Source organism: Felis catus, chromosome D1 (assembly GCF_018350175.1).
Source record: "Felis catus isolate Fca126 chromosome D1, F.catus_Fca126_mat1.0, whole genome shotgun sequence".
Taxonomy (NCBI): domain Eukaryota; kingdom Metazoa; phylum Chordata; class Mammalia; order Carnivora; family Felidae; genus Felis; species Felis catus.
This window is the reverse complement of record NC_058377.1, coordinates 65,974,051-66,000,344: the sequence shown is the minus strand read 5'-3', so window position 1 is coordinate 66,000,344 and position 26,294 is coordinate 65,974,051. Positions and strand designations below refer to the sequence as shown.

Genomic DNA, 26,294 nt, shown 5'->3' with positions numbered 1-26,294 from the left:
TGGGTTTTGGGTTTTTTTTTTTCTTTTGGTGCTTTTGTTATACTTTTAACTTTTTTATGTAATAAAATATATCAAATGCTAAAAAATCGTTGTATCTTACTGAAGACTCTCTATCCTGGGATGCCTGGCTGGCTCAGTGGGTGGAGCATGTGACTTTTCATCTTGGGGTATGAGTTTGAGCCCCAAGTTGGGCATAGAGATTACATCACAAAAATAAATAAAAATACAGAAACAAAACAAAAATACTTTATCCTAAAATATAAATTTACTTTCTTAAGTATTTCATAGTTTTTGTTTTTTATACTTCTTTCAATTTTTGTCTTTTCTTTTTTTTAAAGTTTTTTATTTTGAAAGAGTGCGCTAGTGTGGGCACACAAGTAGGACAGGGCCAGAGAGAAGAGAGAAGCCCAAGCAGGCTCCGCACTGGGGGCTTGATCCCACCAACCATGAGATCATGACTTGAGCTGAAATCAAGAGTCAGTAGCTTAACCCACGTGCCCCACTTCTTTGAATTTTTGAATAAGCATTTTCCACATTATTAATCTCTTCATAAATATAATTTTCTATGGTTGAACATTTATTCAGCGAATTTATTGAATGCCCACTTAGATGCTGGCATTCTGTCAGCTGCTGGGGGATACAATGGTGAACAAAAAGACAAGGCCCTTACATTGTAGAGGTGGCAGACAATGAACAAGTAAACAAATAACCCAAATAATAATTGCTTTTAATGACGATCATGAAGGAAATAAAATGGGGAGCTACCTCCTAGAGTGGTCACTGAAGGTCTTTGAAAAAAAAATTTTTTTTAACGTGTATTTATTTTTGAGAGACAGAATGCGAGTGGGTTAGGGGCAGAGAGAGAGGAGACACAGAAGCAGAAGCAGGTTCCAGGTTCTGAGCTGTCAGCAGAGTCCCACACAGAGCTCAAACTCATGAGCTGTGAGATCATGACCTAAGCCCAAGTCTGACGCTCAACCGACTGAGCCACCCAGGTGCCTCTGAAGGTGTTAATGCAAGTAGGCAGAGGTTGTGTACATAGAACAGTTCCCTTCAATAAGCTCCCATAATTTAGTCAACTATTGTTTAGCGTTGGGTTTTTAGGTTGCTTCCACATTTACCATTATACTAATAAATAATGCTGTTAGGAATAACTCCCTGTGTATCCTTACTTCCATGAAATAGTTTCTTAGAAATATAATTACTGGATAGGAACAGTATTTTATACAGACTGCCAAGTTGCTCTCAAGAGGAAATTCCAATACACTCACCAGTAACCTGAACACTGTTCTGAGATTTAAGTGTGGAAAAAGTTAACAGTCAACAACGGCACGTTTGGGCTCAGTGAAAGAAAAAGCTAAATGAGGTGACCTGGGTTTGCTAGTGAGGGGCGACAGGGTGAGGCAATGGGAAAGCTTCTAAACCCTTCTCTGCCATCCTGTGACCTTCACAGGTTATAGCTCCTCTCTGAGCCTTAACTTTCCTTAAACTCGATCGGTTCGCTTCAGGCTTTGTATTTTTCAACATTTTCAGACGAAACATCTAGATCCGACAGAGTGAAGACAGCCGCTTGGAGAATTGGTGAAGTCAGTAAGCTGAATCACCATTCGCTGCGAAACGCCAACTAATCACTCGCGGGCACTTCCGGCGGCCGGGACAAAGGGTTTGAAGTTTCAAGGACCGCACTTCCGGATAATTAAAGCTGCGCATTAGATGCCTCTTGTCCTCGAGCTACTACCGACTCCGGGACTGCGACTGCGCATGCTCTATACAGTCGTGAGCAGGGGCGGGACAGTGAACGGGGCGGGCCAGGGCCCTGACTTGTCTCGCGGTTACTGGGCGAGCGTGAGCGCGCGAGGCACGGGGGTGGCGCGGGGCGGAGCCTACTCCGAGTGGGCGCTGTAGGTTTCAGCAGAGCGTCGCTGTGCTCTCCGGGCTGAGGTCGTCTCAGGTGAGGTGGTCGCCCCGGAAGTGGCTGTGGCTGCGGCTGCGGCCCCTGGTGTAAGGAGCCTGAGGCGGAGGTGTTGTTAAGCGGGGGCAGCATCACCTCTCTTCCTTCACCTTCCCTGCAGCAGCCATGGCGAAAGGCAGAGTCGCCGAAAGATCGCAGACGGGGGCACTCCACACGACCCCTGTGGGGGACAGGGTAGCGGGGACGCGCGGTCTCATGACGCCAGGCAGCGGAGACTACTTGAAGGGTGAGTAGAACCGGAATCAGAGCTGGGGTTGGCCCAGAGGGGGTAGTGTGCCGGAGGGGCTTCGGAGTAGAAAGGACCCCGGTCTGTCCCAGGGATTTTCGAGGGGGCCTGCTTGGCGCCCAGGGGCGCGGGAGCAGAGAGGTTTAGGGACCTGGGCTTGCTTGGGCCGCTGCCCACCTCAAGGCCAGACACTTAGGAGGTGGCTCGTAAATGCTGTTGTAGTTGAATTCAATTAAAAGAAGTGATGACACTGGCTTGTTTGAAGCTCAGGGAGGTTGTAAGCTTCATAATATTGAAGCTAGACAGAGCTGGAAGGAACTTAAAGACTCTTGCCTTATTTTCACTGATGAGGAAACTGAGGCCCAGAGTGGATATGGAACTTGCATAAAGTCACAAGATTAGTCAAGTAGTAGTTAAGAGCAAGGATTTAACTATGTCCAGGTGCCACTTCCAAGTAGCCTGCTCAACCACTTATGACTTTGGACTTGTTATCTTTAAAAACTCAGTGTCTAAACTGTACAGTGGGGATGACAAAGGTGATAGTAATAATAGCTTAGCTTGCCGTGTGAATTACGCAAAAATAATGGATGTAAAGCATTTAGTGTAATGGCTTGTGTGGAGACTAAATAAATGTTAATTATTATCATAGCTGAGATCTCCCATTCTCAAGCTTTTTTCCATTACACCATTCTGGCATTTCTCTGAACTTTAAATATTATTTTAAGAAGAAAGCATACCTGGAAGCTAAATACTTTGATTCCATCTTGGCATAGAGGTTTTCACTGCTTTTCAAAAGTTGAAATGATTAAATTCTTTAAATATTTTTTTAAAAGCCCATAAACTTGAAGGGATCGTAACAAATGGCCATTGTGGTCCACCACCGGTGATGAGTAGGGAGAGGGTCTTTGAAGACTGTCTAGCAACATCATAAGCATAGACAACAATAATGTATTGCACACTTTAGTTTAAAATGTCTTTAGTCTAATTTGACTTTTTAGGCTTTATGTATTTGGGTATTTCTCCATCTTATAGACAGTAGAGCCAAATAACTTCAAAACCCCAGAAATGAATTGTTGTTTAAGTATAAATACACTCTAAATTAAAGGAACATTGTTTTGAAGATGCTGTTATGGAGAGTGACAGTAATCCAAGTGTGTCCTGAAGACTTCTTCAGGAAGTCTTTCCAGATAGATCATTTGTAAAGATTGTCATTTGGTTTGCAGTAGCAGTCATTTTTTTTTATTGCTGATTTTTGTTGTTTTAACCTAAAGCTATTTGGAAAATAAAACCTTGAAACCTCCAAAATGCTTTTATAATTGTTTATCTTTTATCATTAGAATAACCCATTAACACAATTATTTTTATGATGCTATCAAACGACTTCTGTGCACTACACATCTATAGAAGCATAGAGGGAGATGTGAAGGCATGCCTTCAGGAAGAAGTAGGGTTTGCATTGTTAGAGAGAAGGTAAGGGATTCTGGGCGGAGGAAACATTAAGCTGGAAAGTTAGTGTGAATCTTTATGTCAGCAAACTTATTAACATTAATTTGTCAGGAATGGAGGATTTCTGTTGGGTATAGTAGGAGATAAGGTTGGCTATGATCAAAATAATGTTGGTACAGAGGGATTTAAGTGCAAAGTTAGTGGTTTTTTTTTTTTTTTAATGTTTATGTATTTATTTTGAGAGAGAGACAGCAGGGGAGGGGCAGAGAGAGAGGGAGAGAGAGAATCCCAAGCAGGCTCCGCACTGCTAGCGCAGAACCAGATGTAGGGCTCAAACTCACAAACCATGAGAGATTACGACCTGAACTGAAACCAAGAGTGGTTGCTTAACCGACCAAACCACCCAGGTGACCAAACCACCCCGGCGCCTCATTGCAAAGTTAGTTTTTTGATCCATCCTGTTAACTAGTGATTTCCAGTGTTTTCTTTTCCTTCTCTGCCTCTCAGTTTCTGTCTCTGTGTCTCTCTCTTTAATTAGTGTTAGGAATTCTTTCTCTGGGCAAAAGATTTTGTAGATCCCTTACATGATAGGGTTTGGTTGCTTATGGTAATGGTAATGAGCCAGTGATGTGGTGTCATTAGTAACTACTTAGCAACCAATTTTCCAGATTATGAAAAGCAATTTTTGTTAATTGCAGATGGTATCTAGTTTAACATCTCAAAAAAATTAAAGGTTTTGGAGAAGAGATAAAAATTTTAATAACTTTTTTTTAATGTTTATTTTTGAGAGAGAGAGATAGAGAGCAAGTGGGGGAAGGGCAGAGAGAGGAGGAGAAGAGCTTGATGTGGGGCTGGCTGAGTGTTGTGAACTGTGAGGTCATGACCTGAGCCAAAATCAAGAGTTGGACGCTTAACTGACTGAGCCACCCAGGCGCCCCAAATTTTAGTTAACTCTTGATTGAGAAATACATCTATGTAACTTTGACAAATAGTTGTCATTGTGTGTATGCTTGAACTACTTTACATTCTACATGCAGTGTTTGGTATGTTTTAGTGGATTCCTTGCTATGACTCTGATCTCTAGTCTAACATCTGAGCCTTACAGACTGAGGACCACTGTGAAGACTTGACCAAGATAATAACACTGAGAGTCTAATTCTTGCATGATGAGGAAGAGTAAGTAAGAAGCACTTATGAGGCTCTTGATCTAATCTACATGCAAGAGTGCCTGAATGAGGGTATTTTATTTTCTTCTGTGTTATTTGTTCTGGCTGATTTGTTTACTAGCAAGTCATAGAAGTTTCCCACTTCGATTCAAGAGAACTGCTAGGACTGTGTTTTTTAAATATATATAGATCATCATCCTTGTGAGCAGCGAGAGCACTGTGAGATCAGTTGATGGGTAATGATGAGTCATTTTAAAAAATGGAAGAGAAAATAGAGTGCTTCACATGTAGTAGGGCATAAGTGTTCTTTGAATTTTATTTTTTGTTTTATAGATTTTTGTGTGTACTACTCATGATATAAAGCCGTGTATTATGATTGCAGCCAAAAATGTTTGAGAAACATTGTCTCAAAGTTGATTTTACTACTTTTAGAAGACAATATTGTTCAACTTTGGATAATACACCCCTCTCAGATGCCTGTTCTAGATCCTGCCTTGTTTATTTGGTTCAGTAAATATTCTTTGAGCATCTGCTGTGAGCAAGGTACTGGCTTAGAGGAAGAAAGAAGCTCTGATTACTGATAACCGGGAGTTAAGACTAAAATTGGCAACTGGATGTCAACCAAGGTGTTAGTATAATTTGTTGAGACAGTCTCAACCAAAATATTATGTATCAGGATTTTTGTGCTTATCAATAGAAAATACAATTGAAACCCTTGCTGAAAGAAGGTTGATTGATATATATAACTAAAAAATTGATAGATTAAGTGGGATTCCCTGGCTTCAGCCTGGAACCAGTGGCCCAATGAGCCCAGTGATCAGGATCCGATTTCTTTCATATCTTTGATGTCAGCTTTACCTTAAGGTTGATTTCTTGTGAAAGTCCAGGTAAGCTAAATACGTCCTTGATAACTTTGTTAATGTTTTTCCTAGCACTGCCAATAAAAAATCTAAATATTCACACTGATTAGACTGTCTCAGATCAAATGCTTGTCCCTGAACCTATCACTGTTATCAGATTGGCTCAACCTGATTCATGTTTGACACCTAAAAAAAATGGGAGTAGGAATGAGGCTAACTCAGTTTTCCCAAAGATGGATCTCTGTGATGGGTCACTCATGATTTTTCTATTTGTGCTCAACCATCTTCGTGAAGAAGGTGAATTTATGTTACTGGTATTGGGTTAGATTAGATATAAGAAAAGGGTAAGGATTCTAATCAAAGGTGTTGCTTCAGATGATACATCATGAAATCGAGGTTGGGCATGGAAGGAAGAAAAGTGAGGAGCCCAAGAGAAGGGAGAAAGTGGAGGGAATAAGCTCACGAAAGAATAAAGGTGATCAAGGAATAGCATGTTGGAATTTAAAATGTCCAAGGTAGAGCTGTCTCGGGATGTGAGAACTTAGTGTGTTGCTGGAAGTGGGTGGCTAAAGTTGACTAGAAATGAACCTTAAAGACTTTTGAGCCTGGGTGGATCATCTAAATGGATGATGAATCTTTTAGGATTACGAAGAAATTTATTATAAGCTTGATCTCAGTCTTTGGTGAATGGAGGTGGGAAGCATCTGAAAATGGTTAACTGAGTCTGAAGGTATGTGGATTGAATGGTACCACGATTGCAGAGCATAATCCTTAGAGAATGAGCTTTCGTACAAAATTGGTAGTGCCATTTTGTCTGCTACCTACAAACATGTTTTGTGTGTGTAATAGTCAATTATTTGTATTTTATAGTTAGCTGTTTACATTTATACTTGATACTGCTACCATTTTTTTATTTTTAAAAATTAAAAATTCTAAAGCCCTTGAAATAAAATTTACTTACAAAAATACTGCAGTAGATTCTTGTGACCTTGAACACTTGTTAGAGTTTCTGTAAAGAGATGGGTCTTTTGCTTCTTCATGGTAGAATCAAGTAAGTTTAGAAAACATTAAATGTTGAGAACCTGATGACCTGATGGACCTGATGACCAGTAGAGTCATTCCTAAAATCTTGCAGATTTAGGAAGATTTTGCTTTTCAAAGGTTTTTTTTTGTATGTATGTATGTATGTATGTATGTATGCATGTATGTATGTATTTAAGAGAGAGTGAGCATGGGAGAGGGAGGGAGAGAGAGAGAGAGAGAGAGAGAGAAAGAGAATCTAAAGCAGGCTCCATGATCAGTGTGGAACCTGACTCGGGTCTTGATCCCATGACCTTGGGATCATGACCTGAGGCGAAATTAAGAGTTGGGTGCTCAACTGACTAAGCCCCCTTATGCCCCTCAAAAGATTTTGATATGAAAATAACGAAAATAGGGAGCTACTATAGGGCCATTAAGGTTATGACTTTTCAGAATGGATATATGCATATTAGGAGTTAGAGAAAAGGTGATCTTAAGAGGAAGAATTGAAGATATTGGGTGCATAGAGAAGAGACAATTCTTTGAGCAGAATCTGGAAGGAAGTGTGTTGGCATTTAATGCAAAGATAAGGGGAAAGGAGCAAGGGACGATAATTTGAGGAATAGATCTTAAGGTAGAGATTGGGAAGCTCACTGAAGTGTGGAGGGAGTGTCATTGTTTGAGAATTGATGAAGATAGAATTAAAGGCTTGAAGAGACTTGAAATAGCCCTTTTGGAGTGTGCTGTGAAAGGATTATTTGCTAGTGATAACCTTATTTGAAGATAGAAAAAATTGTGAATTTGGAGGCTAAGAGAACATAATCTTGACTTTCTCTAGTAGTCTAATAGTAATTTTCCCCTGGGAGGAGGTTGGAAAGCAAAATATGGGGATAATTCAGATTGGGAATTAGTATGATGGAAGATGTGAAGGTTAATGAATGTGTAAAGTACTGTTGTGGGTAGCTCTAAATGCTAAATGACATGGCACATTATAAAAATGTATGCTATACATGTAGATGTATAATTATTATTAAAACAAGATTTTCAACTTTTATTTGTGTAGAACTCTAAATCAATTACATGTTAGTCTCTGGACTTAATAGAATTACACTCAAGAATAATTGTTGAATCATAATATCTAACAACCCCTAGTTACCAGTTAGTGTGAAAGAAAGGAGAACTTCAGGGGCACCTGGGTGGCTCAGTGGGTTAAGCAGCCTACTTCCGCTCAGGTCATGATCTCGCGGTCCGTGAGTTCACGCCCCGCGTCTGGCTCTGTGCTGACAGCTGAGAGCCTAGAGCCTGTTTCAGATTCTGTGTCTCCCTCTCTCTGACTCTCCCCTGTTCATGCTCTGTCTCTCCCTGTCTCAAAAATAAATAAAACGTTAAAAAAAATTTTTTTTAAAAGAAAGGAGAGCTTCAATATTGAAGGTCATTTAGTTTCTGCATTCTCATCAGTTTGTTTTCTGTGTTACTGTTGAACACAATGCTTGACAAAATTTTCCTAATTTTAAAGAGAGCAGAAAATAGGTATCAAGTTAAACATGGAGGTTAATTTTATTCAAATGTCTATGTGTTTCATCATCCAACTGTAAGACAACAAGTAGCAGTCAGAGAAATGTGTACTCTGGGAGCATTCAGGGTAGTGTTCTGTAGTCCAATTAAAGGTTGCCTGACACCTTTCTTCCCTCTGACTCCTTACTTAGGACTGGCAAATGAATAATGGGAAGAAAATATTATAGTTTAACTTTAAAGCTAGGTTGCTTAATGTCTTACTTAATTTTTTTTTTAAAGATTTTATTTTTAAGTAATGTCTATACCCAATGTGGGGCTCACTCACAACCCAAGATCAAGAGTCTCTTGTTCTACTGACTGGGCCAACCAGGCACCCCTAATTGTTAATTTAAGAGAACTGTATAACCTGTTGAAATCTTTTTATATTTAACTACAGTATGGATTAGAAAGCTGTAAATTCTTCTTATCTTTTAGTCTTCAACCACGTTTCTACCTGCTCTGTGAATCTTGCCTCCATTACTCCAGCCCAGTAATCTTGCTTTCCTATATACTCAAAACCCCTTTGTGCCATTCATTCCTTGGTAATCTAGCTAATGGTGCTATCAGTTTCTTAGAAGCAGAGATTGAGGAAAACATTTTGTACATAATAGATGCTCAGCAGATCGTCCTAAGCAACTCTATATTTGACTGCATACCTTGCAGAGGAGAAGTCCTAAAGGAAAGTACCAGGAAAGAGGTGGGGGTTGGGGGGATATCAGCCATTTATTCTTACCAGTAATTCTTGTGTGCACAAATGTCTGCCATATGAAAAACAAACAAACAAAAAAAAAACCAGTGGTTTTGAAGAGTTTAAAAGATGCCAGTAATATTAAATTATTTGTATCAGTCCTTTTTGTACTGTGGACTTGATTCAAGCAGGGAAGTAAGTGAAAAGTGAAGGCTGAGCAAGTTAATTCCAGGTAGATTTAAAAGTAGCATGCCTTTAAGAAGTAGCAGACCTTTCGAATAATTGTACAGAGTATGTGTGTGTACATAAACTTTGCTTTGATGTCAGCCCATAGAAAACTATGCCATAAACCTCAATGTTTATATATTACTTTTATTTCTTTTCCTGTGGATTACCTCTTTATTTAACAAAGTAGGAAAATAAAATTTTAGCCTTGTGAGAAGTTTGTGTTTCAGTAGATTTTCTATTTAAAATCACATTTTTGGGGGCGCCTGAGTGGCTCAGTCAGTTAAGCGTCTGACTCTTGGTTTTGGCTCAGGTCATGATCTCACGGTTCATGAGTTCAAGCCCCACATCAGGCTCTGTGCCGAGCTCCCTGAGGCTCCCTCTCTCTCTGCCCCTCCTCTGCTCTGTCTCTCAAAATAAAGAAACTTTAAAAAAATAAATAAATAATTTAAAAATTTTAAAAAAATACATTTTTGGTTGAATTGGTTTTATCGCACACTGATTTTTTTTGTCACTTTTGGCTGATTATTCTTTTCTTTTTAGAGTGAGTAAATATGATTTCTTAAATTCTCAAGAGAAGCATTGAATTAGATATCATAACCAAGGCACAGATATGGACAATTAGGCATTTGTTATCATAAGATTCTGCAGAGGTCTTTTCATATTATGCCCACCTCAGATGTTTAAGATCTCTGTTTAATTTTCTGTGCTGCAAAACATACAAATACATTAGTGGATTAATGAACTATAGTGTTCAGTGGCAGGCATCCTGGTTTATTACTCCATTGAAGCCATCTTTTGTAGTATTTTATGATCCCATTGCTTCCTGCAGTAAATTTTAGAAATATGATACGAGTGGAGTGCCTGGGTGGCTCCATCAGTTAAGCGTCCAACTCTTGATTTCAGCTCAGGTCATGATCTCATTGTTCATGAGTTCAAACCCTATGTGGGGCTCTGTACCAAGTCTGCTTGTGATTCTGTCTGTCCCTCTCTCTGCCCCTCTGCAGCTCATGCTCTCTCTCTCTCAAAATAAATAAACTTAAAAAAAAAAAGAATATTTAAAAAAAAGTATGATATGAGCAAGTAAATTTCTATTTGTAACTTGGTTTTTGAAGTACAGTCCTTTTTTTTTTTAACGTTTGAAGTAAAGTCTTTTTTTTAACTTTAGTGTTCACATACTAGAGCTTGATAAACCTAATATTGTCTTTCAGAAAGTCAGCTTTAATGAACAGATAAGAACAATTTGTATCTGGTATATCAAAGCACCAAACCTAAGCAATTTGTGTTATAGCAGAAATTATGAGTTGATTATACATGGATATTAAAGGGCTTTGGGGATATACTTTATGCCATTCGGTTCCTTAGGAATTTTTTTAATAGCGCAACCTCCTTAGGGCCTCTATTTACTTACCTATAAAATAGGCAAAGTGGGCCATATTGTTTTCCCTTAAGTTTTAATGTACATGCAGATCACCTGGGTATCTTATTAAAACACAGATTCTGATTTAGTAGTTTTGGCATGTTGGCCTGAGAATGTGCATTTTTTAATGTTTATTCTGAGAAACAGAGAGAGTGAGCTAGCAGGGGAGGGGCAGAGAGAGAGGATCTTAAGCAGGCTCTGCTCTGTCAGCATAGAGCCCAGTGCGGGGCTTGATCTCAAGAACCAGGAGATCATGACCTGAGCTGAAACTGAGAGTCGGATGCTTAACTGACTGAGCCACCCAGGCGCCCTCTGAATCTGCATTTCTAACAAGCTCCTGGTAATACCAATTCATGTAGTTCACACAATACACCTTGCGTGGAGCTAGGTGGTTTGTATTGGTCCATGTTTAACATAGAATTGGGCAAAATCTTACCAATTCAGTTGTAAAATATATAAAACTACAATAAAATGAGACAAGGTATAAAAATGAAGTTTGTCTTTTAGTTAAGGCTTTTTGGTTGAAAGGAGCAGAAATAAGTTTAAACTAGCACCAATAAAAAAGGAGATTCTTCTAAATATGTGAGACAATCTCGGGGCTCCTGGGTGGCTCAGTTGGTTAAGCGTCCAACTTCAGCTGATGTCATGATATTGCATTTTGTGAGTTCAAGCCTTGCATGGGCTCTGTGCTGACATCTCAGAGCCTGGAGCCTGCTTTGGATTCAGTGTCTCCCTCTCTCTCTGCCTCTGCCATGCTCACTCTCTCTCAAAAATAAACGCTTAAAACTTTTTTTTTTTTTTTAAAGAGGCAATCTCACTGGCATCCGTGAGCAAGAAATGAAATATAGCTAGGCTTTAAGGGAAGTGGAAAGTTAGAAGTTAACAAGTAGGTTAGCTATAGCTCCCACTTGGGCTCTCTGGGTTTTTGTTTTAACCTCCACTCTTAGATTTTCTGGTACATGTCTTTGGCCTGCCTTGTCATTATCTGTGGCTTTCACTGCTTGATCTTTCAGCCTCAAGACATACCACCTCTTGACAACAGTATCTCTTTTAGTTCAAATTTTCGAGAGACAATTTGGTCAGCCAATAATGAGTTTCTACTTGAGTCAGGTGTCCAACCTTGGGCAAGTTAGCCTTCTGTTGTTTGGGAAGGTAGAGTGTTGGAATCAAACTGTAATAGGGCCAACGAGATTAGCCCCTTTGAGAGGAAGGGGAATATGAGAAAGTTTCCCTGAGGAGGAGGGTGTTACTCAACTGTGCAGTGACACCTATCTAATACGTTTATATAAATGTTTGAGAAGAAGAATTTGCCAAATGAATGAATAGAGTACAGGCATTTGTTTTAGGATACTTCATAAAAAGTATGTATAAAAGTTACACAGGCAGTAGTTAGGGAGGGGCATAGTGGTAGATTCATTCTCAGAGAACTAAAAGTAATTCTTATGGTATACATATATTTTTTAATCCCCTGAGCATTAAAAGTATGTACATGGAATAATGGTAGATGTGCGCAATAAAAATTATGCCACCACTTCTGTTTCCACAGAGAGCACTACTAAGGTATCTTGCTCTTGCCTCCCCACTATTGACTACTTCCTGATAAAAACAGCTCATTCTTGCTCATTCTTCTACTTGCTCTTTCCTGGATCTCATTCCATACTTTTATCTTTTTATTTATTTATTTATTTATTTTTATTTTTATTTTTAGAGAGAGAGCATGTGAGCGGGGGATAGGGGCAGAGGGAGAGAGAGAGAGAGAGAGAGAGAGAGAGAGAGAGAGAGAGAATCTTAAACAAGCTCCACACTCAGCAAGGAGCCTGACACTGGGCTCAGTCCCATGATGCTGGGATCATGACCTGAGCCAAAATCAAGAGTCAGACGCTCAACCGACTGAGCCACTCATGGACCCTATACTTTTATGTTGCATATAATTTTTTAGATAACACGAAGAGTACCTTGTGAGGGAATGTGAACAAATTCTGCCATTCTTGGAGTCCCAGAGAGCCACCCAAAACATTTGAGGCTCAACTATATTCTGAAGCGTTTGGTGTAAAAAGTACTGTATTAACATTCACCAGTTGTATTAGTCAGTTTCTGGGTTCTTGTGACAGTTGAAGTAATTGCCACTTTACCTCATTTTTCCTAAGAGGGCATTCTGTCTATGTTGTCAGCTCCCAATATAAATACATTTGAAAGTCAGTGATAGTAACTAGAGCAATGCCCTCTTTTCTCCTTTGGCTTATCAGCAAATCAGTGCTGCAAATTCTGGTGTTCTGTTTTTTCATGCTTCTGAAATGGGTATATCCCCCCGAAGCAATATGCCTGGTTAATAAATGGCAAATACATTAGTAGTTAAATTTTTATGTTAAAACTGAGCAAAAGTATGAACAGTTTATTGGGGAGGAAAGTTGTTAAGGAAATTATTTGCTGACTTGGAATACTGTCTTTTAAAAATATTTATCTTAATTATAGCTTTTTTTTTTTTCCCTTTCAGAAAAAGCCTGTGCAGAAGCTGGGTCAGCAAGAATGTCACTTCTTATATTGGTGTCCATTTTCTTATCTGCAGCTTTTGTTATGTTTTTGGTATATAAAAATTTTCCTCAGCTTAGTGAGTAAGTATACAGAAAGAAACTGAAAAATGCCTAGACATTTATAGATAAAGTAGATTAAAAGTTAAACTAATTTGAAGCAACAGAACTGTCATGGTGAGTGTATATTAGCTATCATGATTTGTAGCAAGTCTCTAGTGACACTTATTTAAATACTCTTTCCCAAATATGCCTCCTGATTTTCTGTGCAGGGTTTTCCTAGCACTGCTCCTGTAATTAAAGCCTCATCTTTCTAATGGCTTTCAAATTAAAAAAATATATATAACTATATTAAGAAATAGATTTTTATGTCATGATCCTGCAGGCATGTGCCTGTCCCTTGTACCCCGCTCACTTGCATACATGTATACATACAAAATTAAAGTTTCCTGAAACAGGTGGTGGTCTCTGATATTTTCTAAACTATTCTATTTATTTAATTTTTCATGCTAGTAGTGACCAAGCAAGCTTATTTTAAAATCCATAAAAGACACCTGTGGTTTGAAAACCATTGATGCTCTTTTTCTCTGCTTTCCCTACCTTTCCATCTATGTTTCTCCCTTCCTTCTTGTGATCAGTTTGTCTGCTTCTATTCATTCATTTCTATCCCCATCACATCTCTCTCTCCTAGCTCTTTTTCTTTTCTCTGTTTTATGGAAATGATATGACCTGAATAGGTAGTTTTCACAATGAAATGGACTTTATAAAAAAAATAACTTGTATTATCTTAAATACATCCAAAACTCCTTAGCCAAAACCTTGGGGTGAAATGTGTTTCAGAATTTAGAATTTTTCCATTTTTGGACAGATAACATGGAACAAATACTGTCTGTTATGTAGTACCTGCAGCAGGATCTGGGGAAGGATCCCATTATCAAATTTATTAATATTTTTTGCAGAGGAATGGGCATGATAAAAGACTATGATATTTAAGTGTGGGTCAATTTTTGCTGACAAAAATATGAAAAACTTTTGGTTTTCAGAGTTTTTTTGAATTTTAGGGAAGAGATTATGGAACTGAAACATACTTTAAGAAGGCAGAATATCCCAGGGCTGTTTAACCACAGTAATACCAACCTATGTTAATCATAGATTACATAAAAGACTTTAAAATGCAGTTAGACTTTCAACCAGAGCCAGACTAGTGTGGTAATGGAGAACTGTGAAATATGATTTCAGGGTGTTTGGAAGTTCCCGTTTCCTCTAAATTCCTTTCGATAACAATTCCTCATGCTTGAAATTTTTGTAATTAAACTTATTTTTATTTTCATACTTTGATTTCTTATGTCAGTGTAAATGCCTTTGGGAGGCTAGCATGTTATATTGTTAGGTTACTATTAGTGTTATTGAATTTTAGATCCTTTCTGGTTTTGATCAAGGAGGAGGCAGTTAAGAGCTGACTGAAAGAGGGCTCTTAAGGTTGTCTTTGCTCCCAATCTGCTCTAAGAATGATAACATCACTTGTGTACAAGTGTGCTGTTATACACCTGTGATGTTCCGCTTATTTCTTTGTGTGTGTGTGTGTGTGTGTGTGTGTGTGTGTGTGTGTACACACCCCTATAAAGAGTTTTTTGGTTTTTAAATTTATAAATGAGAAATCAGTTTACCTACTATTTTTATAGAAATTAGGCAGCAGTCTATCATTGTTCTGCAAGATTGGTTAAATTGTATCATGTAAACAAATGGGCACAATATACATTAAACACAAACATAATTATTTGAGCCTTTTATAAGTAAGAAATTTAGTTCCAAATAAGGCACCAAATATAAAGTAAGATTAATAGAAAAGGAAAAATGTGTAAGTTTTTATCTGAACTTTGAGTCGAAATATTCCAGAAGATATATGAACTGTAAATTCATCAAAAATTTTACTTAATTTTAGTTGTAATTAATTATTGATTTTAGCTTCTCATGAGGATTACCCAAAATGATGTTAAATATGTTTTGAATATGCTAACATCAGTTCACTTTTTAACTCAAAATTTATACCAGCGTTGGAGCAAATGCTTTTAATCTAATTTAGTTTGGGTCATTCTGAACTTTCATACATAGATAACATATCTCAAGAAATTATACTAAATCATTAAGAACAAATATTTATAGACTTCTGAACTTAAAACTTATGAATTTATGGTTAATATAATACAGATCAAAGCGCCAAATCATTTTGGATAAAACTTCATGTTTTGAACTTGATTTTGATATTAATTATCTTGGCAAATTTCTGCTTTAAAATTTTTCACTTTAATTTTATTTCTTTAGAGAAGAAAGAGTGAATATGAAGGTTCCCAGAGATATGGATGATGCCAAGGCTCTAGGAAAAGTTTTATCCAAATATAAGGACACCTTTTATGTACAAGTACTTGTAGCTTATTTTGCTACATATATTTTGTATCCTTTTAACTAAAAAAACTGTTAATCTAGTTTTGTTCAAGAAAGAGGTCTTAAAGGGTCTGTTTAGTTATGCATAACTATTTTTTTCTTTTAAAAGTTATTAATTTCATGTAACATTAAATAAAATATTGAAAAATTAAATGGAAAAATTCTCACTTTAAACCTATCTCCTCAACTCAGTTATTATTTTTGAATATTTACTACCAGTTTTTTTGTATTCTGCTTATTTCACTTATCATAAACATTTTCCTCTCCTCTGTATTATTCAAGATAATTATCTATTTAATTTATGATTGTATTAGTTAATTGATTATTTTAATTTAGTTTATTTATTTTGAATAGTCACCACAGCATAATTTTTAAAAATACTCCCTTAGGTTTGAAGATATAATTTGTAATTAACTTTTTGCTTTTATACATGTTGTGTTATAAAACTTCCTGTTTGTGATTTTTTTCTTCCATTTAATGGTTTCTTTGTAAAAAGATCTTAAGTGGAAAATTAGTCATTCAAAGGATATAAATTTTTAAAATAACTCTTGGATGTATTTCTTTGTTTTATAGAAATATATGTTGTATTAATTAGTCAGGAAAATAGCTTTATTCTTCCTGCGTATTTTCAAACTGCTTATGCTACTGGTGATTAGTCTTCCAGTTACGGGCTTTAACTTCAATCTGATTTTTGTATCTTTTATTTTAATCCAACCTATTTTCAAATCTTCTCGTTTAATGAAACACATTATCTCTTGATCCTGTAAAGGTAATCATTCTCCTTTTGAAACCAACATTTATTTTTAAAAGTTAAACTAGTTACTTTATTAATTCTCTCAAACTATATTCTTGCTTCCTGTTTTATTTCCTGAATTTCTTTTGGCTTATGGGACTTCGCAATTAAAACTTTTTCTTGTAAAATTCATTAGCATTTTCTTTTCTTGGATTTATATTAGACTAGATATTATGTATTTAACATATATATATGTTTTTCTATACTTGCCTCCTTATATAAATGTTGTCAGTATATTCTTAAATACCCTGAAGCAGTTATTCCTAGCATAAACAGTTTGTTATTAAGTATGTTAACAAAAACTTTTGCTGATAATACAAACATTATTCCTTTATCTACCTGGTGAGAATACATTTTTATTTAGGCGCTTTGTCATCTTATTTATTATGAGAAAAATCCAAATTTGGGAAAAATTTAGAGAATAATTATTATGCATCTGTCTTTCAGCAGGTTATTTGGCAGCTATTTGTAAAGTGATTTAATAATAATAATAAACTGTTTTAAGAAATCCATCACTGCTCCCCTTTCCTACTAATTCCATTTTAGAACCTATCTGGGAAAACCATAGTGTTAGTGTTAGACTTAAAGGTTATTTTGCCTCTATACACTTTAACTATAAATTAAAATATTTTCCTCAAGTAAGATAAAAACTTGATTCCTTTTTTTAATTTGGCATTTATAAGGTTTTTGTGAACAAGGCATATAGTTTTTGTTGACTTTGGAAAGTCATCTTTTTTTTTTTTTTTTTTTTTTTTTTAACCCTACTTTGCCTCTCAGCTTTGGGAGGGATAACATGTCTGAGGGATAAAGGAGATACCCACTCATAAGGTCAGTCAACCAGTTAGCATAAATGGATCTTGACAATCTCTGGGGTTATAAATGTTATAGCCTAGTTGTCTTAATATCCATATGCAAATTAGTAGAAAAGGATAAACTGTCCTATAGAAAGTGAATTGAAAGTATAAGAAGGGCTTTATTATTACAAAATACATTTGGTTTGAAGTTTTAAATTTTATCAATTTTTTAATTTTTTTTAATGTTTATTTTTGAGAGAGAGAGAGAAAGACAGAGAGTATCAACAGGGGAGGTGCAGAGAGAGAGAGAGGGAGACACAGAATCCGAAGCAGGCTCCAGGCTCTATGCTGACAGCTCAGAGCCAGACTTGAACTCAAGGACTGCGAGATCATGACCTGAGCCAAAGTCAGACGCTTTACCGACTGAGCCACCCCAGGAGCCCCTAAGTTTTACATTTTAAATATTGGTTAATAGTAAAAATACATATATTGGTTAATATTGTCAATTCAGGAGGTTTTATTGCATATTGTTATTGTTGCCTTGATATGTAAGTGATTGTAATGATTTCACATCTCATTTTAGATTTTTATAACATAACTTGTTAAATTCATGTTGTCTTATAATTTTCTATTTTCACTTTTGAATCTTAAGCTCTTTATTAAAAAGATACTTTTTAAAATTCAGTGAACAAAAAAGAGAAAAGACTTTATCTTAGGGCATATAACTGATACAGTGTTAATTAATAGAAGTATAATTGAACAACATGTAATTTTTACATTTTCTAGTTGACATTAGAAAAAGTAAAAAAACACTTGAAATCAATTTAAGTAATACATTTTACTTGAACCAATATCTCAAAGTATTATCATTTTAACACGCAATCAGCATAAAAATTGAGGTATTTTTACATTCTTTTTTCACACTAAGTCTTTGAAATTTGTGTGTTTTGCACTCATAGCACTTGAGTTCAGACTACGTACATTTCAGTGTCTCCATAGTTACATATGGCTAGTGGCCACCGTCTTCAGCAGTGTAGTATTAGTACCTTCACTGGTATTATGTAATGTCAAACTTGAATATAAATGGCTTTTTACATTATAATTATTTTATTCATAATCAGTTTTCTAATTTACTAATTATATTCTAAGTACAAATCTAGTGTTTTGAGCATTCAAAGGTAGAACAACTATTTCCATCTGGGGCACTAGGGAATTATGGGTAGAGATGGCACAGTCTCATTCTGAGCAAATCTAGAGCAGAGCTTACAAGCACAGGGTGTGGCTAACAAGTGATCAGTTATCCAGTTTAGTTGGACTATAGGGTGTGAAAAGGGGAGGATAGAGACACAAGTGTAGGGAGATAGAACAGACACTGCACTCAGACTGTAGAGGACTTTGAGTACCAGGCTGAGGAATTTAGAATATTCAGTGGTATTGGGTAGTCACTGAAGACTTTTGAGCTATGGATGACATTAAATGTGTCACCATCATCTCTTTTTTTATTTCCCTAAGGCTAAAATCTTAGGGTAATTTAAAAATTTCTTTTATTATGGAAAATTTTAAACCTACACTAAAGTAGAGAAAAATCATACAGTGGACTCCTGTGTACCCATCATCCAGCTTCAGTAGTTATCAGTATTATACCAGTTTTGTTCTTGGTGGTTACCTTTCTTTGGCTTTGTATTTTGGGCTGTTTAGAGAAAAAAGGGAATAGGTAGAGGACCCTGTTTAGGGTTGGGAAAGGAAGATAACATTTACTTTGATTTAGGACATGCAGAATTTTAAATATTCAAATAGAAGTATCCGTACCCAAATGTCAGTAGGGAACTGGTTGCATAAGCCATGGCAAGTCTAAACACTGGAGTGTACTCTAGCTATTTAAAAATGAGAAATGTCTCTCTATGTGGTTAAGGCATTCTTACCTCCAGGATATAATGTTAAATGAAAAGAGCAAGGTGCAGAATAGTAAGTCAGTATGCAATGTTTTATCTAAGCAGGGGAGGATGATATGAGTACACACATACACAAGGAGATAATTTATCTGTTTTTAAAAAGAAAAATTATTTTTTTTAATGTTTATTCATTTTTGAGAGAGCACAAGCAGGGGAGGGGCAAAAAGAGAGAGAGAATCTGAAGGAAGCTCCAGGCTTAAAGCTGTCAGTGCAGAGCCAGTCGTGGGGCTCAAACTCACAAGCCTGATCATGACCTGAGCCGAAGTTGGATGCCTAACCGACTAAGCCACCCAGGCGTCCCAAGAAAGGGTATTTTTAAAAGCCAATACAATGTTTACCTGTGGGGAGAGAGATGACAGAGGGATGGAAGTCATTCTCTAGATGTACTTTATTGTGTAGATTTGACTTTAGAACCAAGTAAATATTTTACATAATTATAAAATGAGTTAAATCAGAGTGAAAAAATAAACAGGAAAAAATCATTACTTTTGTCCGTGAGACGGGTGGATGAGTAAGTCAGGTTGCAAGGAGACAGGGAGAGAATCTCCTCTGAGGAAGTGAAGGTGAGGCACACTAGCTGGATAGAATATGATGGTCAAGGAAAGCCTAGGTTTTCTTGAGTTCATAGGCATCAGAGTGGGTTTATACAGCAGGGATCCTGTGGAAGAGCAAGAAACTGAAGATGAAAGAAGCCAGAAAAAAGAAAGGAGATTGAGATGAAAACATGAATAGAGTAGGAGAATGGGTGAAGATAGAAATTTTAAAAGAAGCATAGACGTTGAAGGAATTCACTCTGACTTGTAAGTAAATCATGTTAGGGGTTTTTAAAAGGGGGTAGGGGGCTTCCAGACTAAAACTGGGAGCAAACAGGAAGTAGTAAAAAGCATAATTCTTAAAAGTAAGGTTTGTGATGTTTATTCTGTAACCCCTATCCTTTTTTTTAATGAGTAGTGCATTGAGGTAAATGTTTATAAGTTAAATTAGAAACAAGTAATTATCATACCCTAGATTTCCACAGAAACCATGTTTCTTGAACACATTTAGGAGTAAATGCAGTGCATTAGAGAAGCATATAAGATTACTGAAGACCTTTGTTCTCTCTCTTTCTCTTTTTTTTTTTTTTTTTCCCCTCCCTTTTGTTTCTTTTGCCAAAGTGCCCAGTTCTTTATCTGGAACACATTGGATATTTGTCTTGGTTTTTCTTTCAGTAACACACTCTTAATAGCATTGTATTTATAATGCTAGAAAATGGTCAATTTAGAGTTAAAGGCATCATAACTGATGGTTTTTTAAACTTTTAGATACAATTTTGCTTTCTTAATACTGAGATACAGATATAATCTTATTAACATGATAACTTCTGTATTGATACTTGTTTTCTGAAATGTTTGATTTGTCTTTTAAAAATTCCATTGTATTATGTTTTAATCCTTAACTTAGAAGTTAACAGCTTGCAAACATTTGCTATTCCAGGCTCTATATTTCTCAGTATACTCTCAGGGTTTCTTTATCCCTTTCCGCTAGCCTTATTTCTTGTTTGTTTGGTAAGTATATAAAATGAATTTGGGAGACTAGAAAAAAAGTAGCTTTTGATAGAATGATGAGGGAGAAGGATGGCATCTGGTCCCACTAGTTTGTGTAAACATAAACTCGTTAGTTTTAAGAGGTGATTAATGTTTAAGTAATATCTTTTAAGTCCCCCCATAAGCAGATGTTATAGTTTGCTTTTTTCCTAGAACAGGGGCATCACAGACTTAAGTCCAGAGCTGGAGGTGGTATTTTCAAGCATAGCAGTTGAAAAAAAATTCGCTTTTAAATTTTATTCTTAGGCTAGCTAGATGCTATTATTAACTATTTGGATGTAATCACTAAGTTTAATCATAAGTGCCAGTTTGTTTTAGTTATTCTCATTTTAGTTATAATTTGGTCTGAGAAGGGACTGGATCAGATGGGTTCTTGTTCTCTGCACGAGAGATGTCATGTAGAGTACCCTCCCTTAACCCCCAAAATATATACTAGTTGAGCTTTGCTTTAAGTGACTATATCCATGTGACTAAGATGGAAAAGTACACAATGCTTATGGCTTTTTGTTATTTCCTAGTGTTCTGGACTCGGTGCCTCATTCTGCTATATGCTCTCCTATTTAGTTGGGAGGCCAGTTGTATACAAATACCTAACAGAGAAAGCAGTAAAATGGTCACAACAGGTAAACATGTATTTTTTTTTTTTAAGTTGTTTAGTGTCATTCTGTGCCTAATTGGGAGGTCAGTGTATAGTCCCTACATAAATTAACCCAGACTCAGGGCTTTAATAAAAATGATTTTTGACCAAAGTAAATTATAGTAGTAGTAGGCAAATAATGAATGTTAATCATTTCAAATATGCAGTTTCTGTACTGTAACAGTAATTGTAATTCTTCATTCCTAGTAAGTTCAGTCAGAGCAGAGAAGTCATCATTCTGGTGAAGACATTCACATATTTGGACACCTCACCTGTTTTGTGTTGATGCAGTCCACTGTCAGGGGGTCACTGAAAAACTTTTATCAACCAACTCCTTGAATGTATTTCATCAGTAGAAATGACTGTTCTCTTTAGTCAGGATTTCTACAAAGACATGCAATGACAAATATAGGCACCACTACACGGAAAGGTTTAATATGATGTTGCTAAGAAAATCTTATTTTTAGAAAGAATTGGAAGAAACAACCTGTTAAATCTCAAAGGAATTGCAGAAATCGTTCTGCCTTACCCTTTTGTTTTACAAACCAGGAGATGAGAAATTAAGCATTTTGCTGCAAATCACAATCATTATTTGTAAAGCAAGATTTAGAAGTATAAACTGCTTTTGTTTAATTGACTAAATATCTCCCTATACTTGTTCAATCTCACTTATCTAATGAATGAATTACTTATGTAATATATATCATAACACAAAAATAAAGATTAAATTAGAAGCTAGGTTTACTGATGTGCTATACTAGCCTTTTACATTATAGGAAGTTAAAAATTAATCACATGATATGTATCTTATGTATAGTTATAAATTTAATTTTGCTCTTTCAGGTGTAAAGGGTCATTGTTGAGCCATCTAATAGTGCAACATTAAGCTATATGTACAATTAAAAAAACAAACAAACTCATCTCATGTTACTTAGCTTTGGTAATGAGATCATTGTCATTTTCAGGTTCCTATGTTGATCATTTCTGCTGGATAGATTCTGAACTATCAGGGAATGAGAATTTGAAATAAGTATATTAAGGAACTTTTTCTCGATATTGGCCTTATCTTGATCCTAACTGGTTTCTTTCTTATGACAGGTTGAGCGTCATAGAGAACATCTCATTAACTACATTATATTTTTGAGAATAACACCATTTCTGCCGAATTGGTTTATTAATATCACATCCCCTGTGATAAATGTGCCATTGAAAGTTTTTTTTATTGGCACTTTTCTAGGTAAGGCCTCTGGTTCACGCTGTGTTAGAACTCGTGTACATACCTAACAGTGTCCAGCTGGGCTAGATTTCATGTTCTTTGCACATATTTCAGCACAGAGCCTGGCACACATAAATAGCTATCCTGAAATGTTTGCTGGATTGTGTTGATTTAAGTGTTCCTTCTTTTAAATTTTTTTTTTAATGTTTATTTTTGAGAGAGAGAGACAGAGAGCATGAGTGGGGAAGGAGCAGAGAGAGGGAGACACAGGATCCGAAGCAAGCTCCAGGCTCTGAGCTGTCTGCACAGAGCCCAGTGCGGGAACTGCGAGATCATGTCCTGAGCCAAAGTCGGACGCTTAACTGACTGAGCCACCCAGCCGCCCCTGTGTTACTTCTTTTAAAGAAGACTACTTTATTGGATATTTTTTTAATCATACTAAAGTGCCCATTTTAAAATACTGAACTTTAATTTTCAATAGAGTTGATTCTATTTTCTTTTTATTGACATTAGTATTTATTATGGGCATTACGAAAAGTATGGGGGATACAAGGATTCTTGCTTTCAAGGAGCTGGCACTTAATTCTGAAATTAATTAGTGGACGTAAAGATGCTTATGTATTTTGTGAATTCTGATGGTTCTTTAGTAAGAGTATTCTGCTTTTCTTTCAAATTTAATTTGAGTTGTTTAGATACCAACGAAGTGAACAGACCTCTTGTATTAAGTATCAGTTAAAGTTTAAGTTAATACTTACAGATCTTGAAAAGAATAATCAAAATCAGTTTTTTGTTGCTGCTCTTAAAGAATTCATTGAGAAACGTAAAAATCTTAGGGATATTTTGGATTTTGTAAAATAATGTTACAGAATCAGAAGAGAGAATTTTGTCCCCATCTCTTTAATTTTACAGATGGAATACCCACAGATTTAGTTAACTTCAACTTTGGCTAAAGTGACTTTTCCAATTTGTTCTGGTTTTTAGTAAAATGTAGTTGTTCCATCCATGCTGTGGTATAAACTGTTCTTACTCATATTTTGAGTATCTTTCCATATCTGAGTATCTCCTACCACTTCATTTTTATTTTAAGTATATTCTGTCAAGGATGAATGACAGTTTACTCAATCTTATTGTTGAACATTTAGATTGTTTCCAGATTTTTTGTTGTTTATAATGCTTTGATGGACATCCTTGAGCCTAGGTCTTTGCTCAGGTACATTAGTATTTCCTAAAGTGCAAATTGCTGGATCAAAGCACATTCTTTTTTTAAAAGCTGTTAAGAAATGTTCTAAATTATTTTCTAGAAAATTTTCTTGAATTTTTAAATTCCTTATCCTCCAGAGGTAGTTGAAAGATTGAATTCTTTATATGGAAATAAACTTGAGGGGCCTTATTTATTTTTAATTTATTTTTAATGTTTATTTATTTTTGAGAGAAAGATAGAACACAAGCTGGGGAGGAGCAGAGAGAGAGGGAGACACAGAATCAGAAGCAGGCTCCAGGCTCTGAGCTGTCAGCACACAGAGCCTGACACGGGGCTTGAAACCACAGTCTGAGGTCATGACGTGAGCCAAAGTCGGATGCTTAACCGACTCAGCCACCCAGGCACCCCGTGGGGCTTTAAATTAAATAACAATGTACCAAACAGAGATTACTATATTCTTGTAAGAAATTTTATACACACAGAAAATTTTAATTTTTTAAAATTTAAACATGGGTTTATTTGAATCAGTTTAAAATAGTACATTACAAAGTGTTAGAATAATGTCAGTGCTGTTTTGAGTTCTGAATAATTTTGTGAATATAAAATACATTATAAAATTTTATTTTTTAAAAATGGTTATGTTTTTCTTTTTTCTTTTAGGTGTTGCACCTCCCTCTTTTGTAGCGATTAAGGCAGGAACAACACTGTACCAGCTTACAACAGCAGGGGAAGCTGTTTCCTGGAACTCAGTATTTGTTCTAATGATTTTGGCTCTTCTTTCTATTCTGCCAGCCATCTTCCAAAAAAAACTAAAGCAGAAATTTGAGTGAGAAATCATCTGGGTTTCAGTTTTCCTATCATCATCATCATCATCCTCATCATCATCATCATCTCAGGATTGGCAGGCTTAGGTGTTAAAATCACCTCTTCAGTAATTGAAATGAGTTTGTAAAATAAAATTTCCTGTCACACAGTTAAAATAATTCATGTAAGAGGTAAGGGAGAGAAGAAAGTAAAAGTGGAAATTGATATATTACGAAAAGTACTGTCAGTAGTTACGATAGACATCTTCTAAATTACTACTCCAACGGTAGCTGTAGATAATCAGTATCTGTGTAGTGGGAAATTCTTGATCCAACTGATTCAGTTTAATAGTTTCATGAACTGGCTATCATATTTATTCTTGACTTGATAATTTAATATTTTCCTCTCTTTTCCCTTACTAATAACTGAAATAGGGAAAGCAAATACAAAATACAAAAGGAAAGATGCTAGCTTTGTAAAAATAGTATTGCAGTTCTTGCTAATGTTAGCCTTCTTCAAGAGCGTAAACTTGAAAACTAAAGCTCAAAAAGGAGATTTACGTTTTCTTCCTTTTTTAACTTTGAGGTAATGGATTTGTTTAGAAGGTGCATCTGGTGGACTACTGAATTTGGAAAGGATATCAAGCTGTATCTGTTGTGTAAATTTTATTTTTGTTTATTCCTGTTCTAGATTATCATGGGTTAGTCTGAAATTTAAAATTCTGGCCAGTCTATTTCCATCTTTTTTTCTAGCTTTCACAGTATTTCTACTGTGCATATAAAAATGACATTTACATGATAATTGTATTATATTGGTGTTGACGATTTATATTCAGATAATATTTTGTTACACAGTCCCCCTTTACTATCTCAAAAGGGGATCAAAAACAAACATTCAAAGTATGCAGTTTTTAGATGATAGGTTAATTATATTACTTTATATTTTGAAACGGAAGCAGTGGCAGCGCAACACTTAAGTGGTTAAATATAGTTTATTTGTTTCAATAACTGTAAAATTTACCTCATTTATTTATTGGTCTGGTCATTAAAATATGTATTATATAATTATCCTTTTTATGCATGATATAAGAATGCCTTGTTTTGGGTTTTTTTGATAGCTTTTTTGTTTGGGGCTGCTTTTGATTAATGCAGTTACCCAATTTAGTGTGTTTACTTTTTATAACTCCAAGTAAAATTAAATCCTTACATGGTAACTACTCTATTTAAATGGTCCTGGAAAAGCTTAAACAGCTTTCTGCTGCTTGCTTAATGGTAATACCCTTGATTTCCTGATTCTAGGACATAGCTGATATCTAAGGTACTTTGTCAGTTTTACCTTCACCCAAGACTGTCATGTTGAAAAGTACTTTAGCTGTGGGAGAAATCCTTGTATGTTTTTATTGTGAGAGGAATGGTCATCCTCAAAGCCTGTTTCTACTACATAATGTGGACTGATTATTTTTTCTATCACAGTATTAACAAATGGATTTATTGTAAATACAAAGAAAATATATTAATTAATATACTATTCTTACGTCACCTGGCCTTTTGTGTGAAATTATTTGTATTCATTTCTAGCAAGGTTTTTCTTCCTTCCTTATTGGCCAGAGATTGAGTGATAAAGCTTTTGTTATTTTTACAAATGAACTTAAAAACAGAAGTCTTTTTGGACAAAGTTCACTAAATATTACTGTATAAAATGTAATTGAGTACATTTTTATCAGACTTTTAAAAATAAAAGTAAGAGTTTGGACTCAAGAGAAGCCTA

General features: G+C 35.8%; 1 protein-coding gene across 1 annotated transcript; it reads left to right on the top strand.

Annotated features, from left to right (window-relative positions):
- The first annotated feature begins 1,810 nt into the window (after positions 1 to 1,810).
- Positions 1,811 to 26,294, top strand: TMEM41B (transmembrane protein 41B). The gene is made up of 8 exons (XM_023239553.2): positions 1,811 to 1,951; positions 2,076 to 2,198; positions 13,072 to 13,189; positions 15,428 to 15,556; positions 20,537 to 20,630; positions 21,188 to 21,292; positions 22,405 to 22,543; positions 24,384 to 26,294. The coding sequence occupies exons 2-8, from the start codon at positions 2,078 to 2,080 to the stop codon at positions 24,551 to 24,553; spliced, it is 876 nt and encodes a 291-aa protein (XP_023095321.1). The 5' UTR covers positions 1,811 to 1,951; positions 2,076 to 2,077; the 3' UTR covers positions 24,554 to 26,294.

Coding starts and splice junctions, on each gene's coding strand:
- TMEM41B (XM_023239553.2), top strand. CDS start 2,078: ATGGCGAAAGGCAGAGTCGCCGAAAGATCGCAGACGGGGGCACTCCAC. Junction 2,199..13,071: donor CAGCGGAGACTACTTGAAGG/GTGAGTAGAACC, acceptor TTTCCCTTTCAG/AAAAAGCCTGTGCAGAAGCT. Junction 15,557..20,536: donor TATTTTGCTACATATATTTT/GTATCCTTTTAA, acceptor AGAAGTTAACAG/CTTGCAAACATTTGCTATTC.